Genomic DNA, 10,165 nt, shown 5'->3' with positions numbered 1-10,165 from the left:
CAAGAAAACGAAGGTGATGACGACCTCTGAGAATGGAAGATGCAGCATAAAGATCCACAATGAAGACATCAAGACAGTGCAGGACTTTATATTCCTTGGTTCCAAGATTGATTAAAGTGGGGACACCTGAAATCAAAAGTTGGTTAACCCTTGGTCAGGATGCAATCGAAAAGTAAGGATATTAGCGCTGCAACTAAAGCAAAGCAGAAAGATCGATGCCTTCGAGTTGTGGTGCCGGAGGAGACTGTTGCGCAACCCATGGACAGCAAGAATCACCAACAAAGAAGTCCTAGGGTGCATCAAGCCAAAGACCTCGCTGGAAACCAAAATTACCAAACAGAAATTCGCCTCATTTGACCATGTCATGTGTAGCAATTCACTAGAGACGGCCGTCACGCTGGGAATAGGGGGAAAGGCTTGATACTGTCAAATCTGTTACCGACATGAGCTTGCGCGGACTCAAAGAAGCGGTGATTAATAGCACTGTGTGGAGGGGAATGATCTATAGAATGACCGAAAATTGATCTCAATTGAACAGATAAATGATTGATGCTGGTGCATGAGACCCTGCGAAAGAAAGAAAAAATAATCGAGATGTAGGCCAGGAGAATAAATGAAACTTAACACTTAGAAACACCTTTTTTTATTTACTTTTAACGTGACACAGCATTCTAAGTATGTGATGCTCAAGTTTGAAATGCAAGCGCAATGGTCAATGAAAAAAACAAAACAATGGAAAAGCAGTGAAGTGGAAGGCAAAAATGCATATAGAACGAGACAAATTCTAAAAAACGCCTATTTTAAGAAAAACTTTTTTATATTAGTGAGACAATGAAAAAACTATGAAAAAGCACAGCAGTGGAATATAAAAATGCAAACATGTGAGAAATGTTTAAGTAAAATGAATCTTTCAGCATGCCTTGTGTCATGCAAGATATCATGAAAAGATGCAAACACACAGAATGCTTATATGGAAATTAGTGGTGTAACGGATCACAAATCTCACGGTTCGGATAACACTATGTCAAGAATATTTAGTCACGAATTGGACCATTTTTCGGGTCAGACAAATGTAATTTGCTTTCTATTTATTACAAAAACAGCCCTGCAAGACACTTTTGGTTTGAACAAACAGAACTTAAAACCTGAAATTTTATTAAAAATAAAACGAAGAAATAATCAGCTGAATAAAAATTAACAGTAAAATATTTAGTACTGTCAAAAATTCACTTTTACTATACTGTTGCTGATGACGCTAAATGTAAAAATCTAACATTATTGTACAACCCATATTAATTTTTAGTGTCATATTCAATAAATGATTCCTTTATCCACTCATAAAACTTGATAGATGTGCTAGATGTGTCATTTGAAGAATTATTCAGTGGCAAATTTTTGATGGCTGGTTGTCACCATCTAGTGGTTAAATAATGTAACTGCTGCCTACAGCTTTCATTTTTGAGCATATAACGGTGATTTTAATCTTTACCATAAACATCAGTGGTTATATCTAAACTATAAACTGTTATTTCAGTACTTCAGTGTTTTTTGACTGTTTGCAACTTCATAACGAACTCAAAAGAATAAAGACTGAATCTCTTTCTTGATTTTTGCATTTTTCAAACACCTATTTAAATGCAGCGATTCGAAGGATTAACAAACACATGTAAATCACCATCATTTACAATTTATGTTGCGTGGGTGTTGAGATCTCGATCTTTTAATGATTAATTGTGCAGCATACAATAAATACATTAATGCAGGCTAAACAAGTAGTGACAGAAAACACCTTTAATAACCTAAGAAACCAACCACAAGCCGAATAACCCCCCACAACTTCTTCCGCCATCGTTATATTTTACAGAAAAGCCTAAACGCTTTCATACATGTGATTTAAATGACTCGAGAGGCAATCTCTCTGCGATCGTTACAAATTTAAGATTAATCTACAAGTATATAAACACATTTATTAATCCACAGGTCACATGTGATCCGAACCATGGCTTGTAATCCGTACGAATCAAAAGATCAACCGTGATTCGTTACACCCCTAATGAAAACAAAATGGAAAAGTGTGATTAAAAACACAAGATGGTGAAATAAATAAAAAAACGTAAGCTATTGAGACAGAACAGCACAATAGTTGAAGAAAACCGAACAGGAAAATGAAATTTTTCAAAAACGCAGGATTTTTTTTTCTCTAAAATTGCCATTGATTTTATTTTATTTTTTTAGAAGGAATCATCATTTGAGAAACCCTGCAAATCACATAAGCAACCCCTAAGAGTTTAAGCAATTTAAACTTATTTTGCTATTCCTCACTATGGCACTTCTCTTAGGACCAAATAATAAAAAAAACTGATAAATATCGCAATTTTAAAATAACACTAATTTTGAATAACTCTGGCACTGCACTTTTACAACCAATGAAACAATATTCAATGTGCTGCTTTCATAAAATGTTGAGTTTTCAACCAATTATAAGTTTGAAAAACCACAAAGAAAGTTTTATGCACTTTTTAGAATGATGCGAACGCAAAAAAATCAAAGACAAAGAAAGCATCCTGTGCAGCTCAAGCGATGTATTTCAACACACAACACAGTCACATAGCTGCTTTAGGACTAACATAAACACAACCCCAAACAATCTGCTTGAGTATGTTACTATATATATTAGTGCCGTTCATATTTCCTTACGTGTGTGTGTGTTGTTACAGCCCTGTCTGTAGTTCAGTCTTATGAGAGCTGCAGTTCTTTCAGGCTCCTTAGGGACTCAGCACAGCCTCGGATCAGATTGCAGAGCTGAATGCTGGCCTCCACCGACGCGGCGTGCTGGAGCTCCTGCGTGGCCCATCTGAGTTTGTGAAGCACGGCCTCTTCTGCGCTGGACAGTGCTGGGTGGTGATGGAGGGAGCTGCCCGAAGACCCTACAGGAGGTGTAGTCTGGACAGGAGGGTTGGATGGTGGCAAAAAGTTGGAGGCGGGGGTGGGGATGGAAAGAGGGGTTGGCTGTACGGTTGGAGGCGGGCCTCTGAGTCCAGACGCTGCCCCCTCACAGTGCTCTGGCCTAGGCTGGCCCGTGATGGAGAGAGGGGGTTCGCTGGAAGAGGCTCCGTTAGACTCAGGGGCAGGCTGAGTGGCAAGCTGGCGCTCTCGTACCTGTGACAAGGCTGCTTGAGCATTTAAAGCTGAAAGAGAAGTTGGATGATTTAACAGAGATGCGCAAGAATTTATGTTCGTGAGTTTTTTAAAACTGGATTTAAAAAGTACCTGGGTTGTCCTTGTCAATATCGGAGTCCAGCTCTTGACAAGCAACACAGTAATTTTTCTTCTGCTTATCTTGCAGCAGAATCGTCTGCAAATACATACAAGTTTTGTTTAATTCAATTTAATTCAATTCACCTTTATTTGTATAGCGCTTATACAATGTAGATTGTGTCAAAGCAGCTTCACATAAAAGGTCACAGTTAATAGAAACAGTGTAGTTCAGTTTGTAGTGTTTAAGTTCAGTTCAGTTTAGCTCAGTTCAGTGTGGTTTAATAATCACTACTGAGAGTCCAAATACTGAAGAGCAAAAAAAAGACCAACTTTTAAACACTGTGATAGGTAATAACAAAGACTATAATACACAAGACATGTCACTCCTATCTTTTTGAATGGGGAAAAGTGTAACGATCAATATGATGGATAAAGCCCCGCCTACTAGTACAGGAGCCAATCATCGATCACTATATAGCGATTAAAGCCTGCCTTCTAGTACAGGAGCCAATCATCAATCGCTATATACTGACTTAAATGGACTTTGGTAATAACAATTAAAGCCTGTGTGAAAAAAAAATGTACACTGTTTATTTTGCTAGCGCGCATTGTTATTCATTAGGTGAACAATGAATCTATGATAATTTTTTTGTATTGGTAATAAAGTCTGACTATCTGCATCTGCTTTTGAAGTGGCGGTCTGGCTCTGTTGATGTCAGTTTGACGCTTCAGTCACAATATTTTTAACCACACCCCTCTTACTGGTAGTTTGCTATGAGAAAATGTTGTGTAAAAAGAGAGTCCCGCCCCTACTCGATATTCAGTTTTAGTTAGATGTACAACAAAATACTGAAATAAGTCTCAGAAACAATTATTATCAAATATAGCAAATATTATCATGATATCTATCCACCTCTAAATACTTTGTTATTTAACTTTAATTCTATTTTTGTCTTTGTTTACCATTAGATACTGCATTACTGCATAGTAAAAATAAAAGATTAACTGTATTTTTTTAATGATTAAACATGAAAATCATTGTAATTTTTCGTTTAAATGTCTTTTTTTCTAAAATTGATTGATTTATAAATGTTGGATACTTTGTTCTTATTAATAATTGTTTTCACAGGCGAGACGTAAAAAACACAAGCACAACAGCTGAATTACAGAAAGGCAGTGCAGATGAATGCAAAAATACTAGATGTGGGGCATTAAGACTTTAGTCTTAAAACAAGTTAAACATTTTATTGTTGAGGCACAGAGATGGGCCAATAAGCGATATTATATCGTATCGTGATAACATTTATGTCAATAACTATGATAAGCTCTGGACTTTTTTTACTCTATATTGATCAAAAAGCCAATCAGGTACCAATCAATACTGAAATTTTAAAAGTGCCCATTTCCAACTAACATCTGAGTGCATTCTTATACAGCACTGATTAGCCATTATGTTGATTTTAGGGATGCACTGAATTTTCGGACACCGAAAATAGGTTATGCTATTTAATGGACCCTCGCATTTTTGGGGCTTCAGTCAATGTTGGGATACACTCTTAAATCTGAAAGCATTAACAACTGATATCGAAATATATATCGTTATTGTTCAATGTGGAAAATAATTAATTGAGAGGTTTATTAATAATTAATTGAGAGGTTTATTAAAAACAGGTCACATATCTATAGAAGTGAATACAGCAACTTTATAAATTATTACAACAGAAATGGACTTGATTTATTCCTTCAATGGCAAAACTGAATTTTTAATCTGGTCAAAAACTCATTTTAATGTTTATTTGCTGCTCAAAAAGTTTTAATCATATCAATACTGAAAACAGTTCCGTTATTTTCTGACATCCATGAAATACATTGTACTTTATAGTTTCATGATGAATTAACAGAGAATAAACAGAACAAGGTTTATTTGGAACTAAAAACTCAAAAGCTGTCTCAAAAACGTCTCAAAGCTCTCAATTTTGATCTAGTTAAAATGCTTCCCAGCTGCTGGCTTTGGACAGCTGAATCAAATGAATCAATTTATCCGACTGCATTAAAACTTTTGTAAGAAATCTAGATTTTATTCTAGATTCTGCCCTCCTATTTGACAAACAGGTAAATGCAGTAGTTAAATCTTGTTTTTCCCAGCTGAGATTATTATCCAAAGTGAAAGGCTTTGTAACTCATGCGGAATTTGAGAGATTAATCCATGCCTTTATATCATCACGCTTGGACTCCTCTAACTCAATTTAAATGGGTATTGGCCAATCCTATATAAATTGTCTTCAAGTGGTCCAAAATGCAGCCGCTAGGCTTCTTACTGGCACCCACAAGTTTGTACAAATTACTCCTATCCTGTGCTCCCTAAATTGGTTGCTGATATGTTTTAGAATTGAGTTTAAAATGGTAATGTATGTTTTTCAGGTATTAAACGGCCAGGCTCTGACTTATCTCTCTAATCTTATACTGTTAAAATATCTGGCAGATGTCATCGAACCAGAAAATGCTTGTAGTTCCCAGATCCAAACTGAATAAAAAAGGAGATCGAGCTTTCTCTGTAGCAGGCATGGGCCAGTATAAGATTCTGACAGTATGATAACCTTGGATAAAAATTTCACTGTTTCATGGTATTATGATTACTGCTCTGAAATATATTCTTTTTAAATGTCTGGCTAAAAAACTACAAATTTTTCCGCCATTAAAAACAATATATTTTATTTTTTGAAAGATTTTAAGTGTTTTGGAGCAGTAAACATGTCGGGCTGAATAATTCAAATGAATAATTGAGCTCTACTGTCTTCATTAGTTTAAAAAACACAGATTTATTTGTTGCCCTATAAACAACAACAAAAAAGTAAATAAATTTTTTTTCCACATACCTTAGGAACGGTATTACAGAAAACTTTGGCGGTTTTAAAACCTTGACTTTTCCAAACTGCGGTATACCTCGAAAATGGTTATTATCCCATGCCTACTCTGTAGTAAGTCCTAAATGTGGAACGTCCATTAGAACAATTTCTATTGAATCTTTGTTCAGAGTGAAACTTAAATTAGACCTCCTAAAAAGATTATAAGATAGCTTTTAGAATGGGAGAGAATTGATCCTTCTGTATCTATCTGGTGTTTTGTTATTTATCACTGATGCTGTGTGCTATGTTGGATGTATTCTGTTGTTTTATTTGTTGCTGTATATTTTTGATAATTTCCTTTTAGGTTTGTACAGCACAATAGTCAACAACTGTTGTTTTATTGCACTTTATAAACTAAACTAATTAAAAACATTATTTAACGTTCTGACATTTTGAACTCTAGATAATGCATGTCATTATCACAAGGTCATTATCACAATGTCATTACTTTGTCATTATCACAAGGTTTTAATATTCAAACATGTCTACAAACTTAACAATACAGTATCTCACTGCATATTTAATAATTACATTAAGGCTCTAGCATGTATTGCACTAAATAATGCTATGAGTGTATGGTGTTTTCTCTCACCCCGCACAGCTCACAGCACTCGCCCAGCATCTTGTACCCCTTCAGGAGATAGTCTCCCATCAGCTTGCTGATCTTATCCTGCCGCTCCCGGCGAGCCTGAATCACCTTCATCTCTGCTTCAGAGGGAGGCTCCCATTCAAAATCCTCATCATCTGGATTGAGGAAAACACACACACATACCCCTCATGTTTCTGGATGATCACTCATATCAGCGAGCATTTGTGTACAGTAACTACCTAAACTGTTATTACGCTGATGATACACTGGGCAACTTTTTGAGAAATGTGAGCAACTAATTATGCCAAGAAGATACAGATACAATATTGTTGCCCATTCTCAATAATAAAGTAGTCTGGCAAAAATGCTCTCCACTATTGCCCAGCAACATTGCTCAAAACATTGCTAATTACATATTTACATACATACGCATACTTCATCACATTACATCAGATGATCTTTGCTATTATATAGACAGTTTTGATAGATGTAAACAATAACAAGGGTCCTAACCTATTTCCTGTATTACATTTTAAACTTCCAACAATCCAAAAATGTCCATAATTTAATAACATTTAATGTTAAGATTTGATAAAATTTCCTCTTAAAAAAGCAGTTATCAACTTTGTATCAATATTTGTTTACAAATAAAGTTTATAAAGAATATAAATTACATTGTCAGTGAAAAAAGATTCAAGATAGAAAAGAAAGAAAGAAAGAAAGAAAGAACAAAAATAAAGAGCATGATATGAACCTGAAGGTAAGACATTTAACAATCAATTACAGAATTTAAATTAAGGTCATTACAAAACAAAATAGTTTTGTTTGTTTTTCTTATTATCAGATAATGAAATTACATTTAAATAATGACTAAATTCTTGCAAAAAAAATTGGAAAATATGGTTTGGTATTAGTAAATTTGCATTTGTGGATATGGAATTTACAAAGAATATAATTTAAATGTGTAACAAAACAAGCATTTCTTTTAGTAGATGCAGATTCATAATGACCAAAAATAATATCTTCAAAAGTAACAGAAAGATCTTGCTGTATATTATCATTAATAAATGAGCCAATATTTTTTTCAAAATTGTACAACAATTACAATTCCCAAAATAAATGATAATACAAAATGTACATCAATATTAGAACAGGGTTCAGCAGGTTTCATCAGGTTAAATTTAAGACTTTTTAAGACATTTTAAGACCATTATGAAGGAAATTTTATCTTATACCGGGCTAAGTTTTTTTGATTTTGAAAGATTTTCACTTGCCCTATCAAAAAAAAAAACTATTATAACTTAAAACATTTATTAAAACAATAATAATAATTTAATAACAAAAATATCAGTATCAGTTCAGTATCCTCAGCAGTAAATAAATGGAGAATTTTTAAACAAGTGTTACTGTAAAAATGAAAGTGTGGTAAATGGAGTTAAAAATGCTATTTTTAAAGAAAAGTTTTACTGAGATGGATTGTTGGTGATTGGGTGTTAATGGCCAGATTGGGTAGTTATACATGATCAAAGGAAAACTAAGACCTGATTCAAGACCTACAACACAACATTTCAGTAGATTTTAAACTTTTTAAGGTCTAAAATTGAGCTTTTGAGATTTAAGACATTTTAAGCCCCCGCAGACAGCCTGTAGAATTAAACTTTTTCAAAAAATTGTTTAATAGGATAAAATGTGTTGATTTATTTAAAAGACACTTCTTTCACCTTGTTGGTGAGGAATTTTTTTGTTGCAAAGACCATATTTTTTCCCATTTCAGATCTCTCTGTATATTATTCCAATAAGAGATTACAGGGGACAATGTAACAACATTTTCATTAAAATGAAAAGGTTTTGATTTTGTAATTATTATTTAAAAAAAAGTTTTTACCAAGAAACGTCTCTGTCTGATGAATAAAGTATGCTTTTTTTAAGAGGGGGATGATTGCTATTTCTAAATAGCATAGTAATTCCTGATGTTATAGCTCCCATAACAGTGGCGAAATTGTTTTGGCTTACTGGTAATGTTATATTCTAAAATAAAATCAAAGTATTAAAAAACCTCTGCTGTTAAATAACTGACTAGCTAAAAGCAAACCGTTAAAGTAAACCATTGACTGAAAAACAAAGACCTATTTTTATATCAAATATTTTGGTTATTCCAAATACTCTCCAAACATTTTCCAATGCATCTGGTTTAAATCTTAATTTAAATATAGATATGAAACTGTGTGACAACGTTCACGGGCCAGTGACATTGCCACATTGACATGGTCTATACTATAGTACAGTACAGTATATTATAGACCATTTAAATGTGGTGATGTCATTGGCCTATGAACATTTGCTGCTTGTTATCAAACTGTTTCATAACTGTAACAAGAGGCAATTCAGTCATAACTTAATGTTAAAACAGCTATCATAATATTATTTATTAATATGTGGCTCTTTTTGGATTCCCAGAAGCTATGGGAATTAAAAATGTAGAACAGGAAATATGTTGGTACCATTATTTTCGTTAAAATCACTCAAGATGGTCTATAGTACAGTATATTGCACTGTACTATAGTATTCTAAGGAAAATTTGTCATGGCAGGTTTGATCCAACCCCAACATTGAATTCCAGTCATTTACTTATATAGATATCTTTATTAAAATTAATTTAATTACACTAATATTACCAATTTAGGACGATAAATTATGATGAAAGCAACAATTACATTTTTCAAGCACTTTATCCAAAATCTAAGCACATTTAAACCTTGAAAATACAGGAGTAAAATTCATGCATTATCAAGGATTTTCAGCAGCCGTGCGATTACTGTTTGTGGAACTTTACGAGTCAATAATAGATAAACACACAGGTAAAGCTCGATATTTTGAATGAAATAAAAGCTACACGCCAGTACAGAAAGGCAGACGGTGAAGGCGCTAACCTGCTAACGTAACAATATTTTAGCGTGGCTGCACGTGCACTAACGTTACTATAGCACGACGGAAGTGGAGCGCGTAAGGGCTATTTAGATATATAAATGGGGAGTTTTACAAGAGATTGGTCTAAATATGAGTTTATTGACATTTTACCTGCGTTTAGGGCCATGCTTTCTTCATCAGCCGCCTCACAACACAGATAACGTTTCCTGCTCGAAACTTCAGCGGTGAAATGTGGAAAGTGCTGTGAAAACTGACTGGCGCCATCTAGCGAGCTGAATGTAGGTCCTATTTCTCAGTTTTTTCACTTTCACGATGAAAATCTCAGGATTTGTTTCACTCGGAAATAAAAAACATTTCTGGATTTTGACATTAAAAAAAGTTTATGCTGGAAAACAAGGAACGTTTCTTTGCTAACTACCATCTTTGCTAACTTATTCTAACTAACATACCTGCTTGATTTGTTTAACTGATGATATGCTGTTAC

At 34.1% G+C, this 10,165-nt stretch overlaps 1 protein-coding gene across 1 annotated transcript; it reads right to left on the bottom strand.

The window, feature by feature from the left end:
* Positions 1 to 627: 627 nt before the first annotated feature.
* znrd2 (zinc ribbon domain containing 2) lies at positions 628 to 9,905 on the bottom strand. The gene is made up of 4 exons (XM_056467252.1): positions 9,832 to 9,905; positions 6,757 to 6,908; positions 3,271 to 3,355; positions 628 to 3,188 (listed from the first exon to the last, which is right to left on the bottom strand). The coding sequence occupies exons 1-4, from the start codon at positions 9,845 to 9,847 to the stop codon at positions 2,737 to 2,739; spliced, it is 705 nt and encodes a 234-aa protein (XP_056323227.1). The 5' UTR covers positions 9,848 to 9,905; the 3' UTR covers positions 628 to 2,736.
* Between the last annotated feature and the right edge of the window lie 260 nt (positions 9,906 to 10,165).

Source organism: Danio aesculapii, chromosome 10 (assembly GCF_903798145.1).
Source record: "Danio aesculapii chromosome 10, fDanAes4.1, whole genome shotgun sequence".
Taxonomy (NCBI): Eukaryota; Metazoa; Chordata; class Actinopteri; order Cypriniformes; family Danionidae; genus Danio; species Danio aesculapii.
Note: the sequence above shows the minus strand (reverse complement) of the source record. Positions and strands in the feature narration are given on the sequence as shown.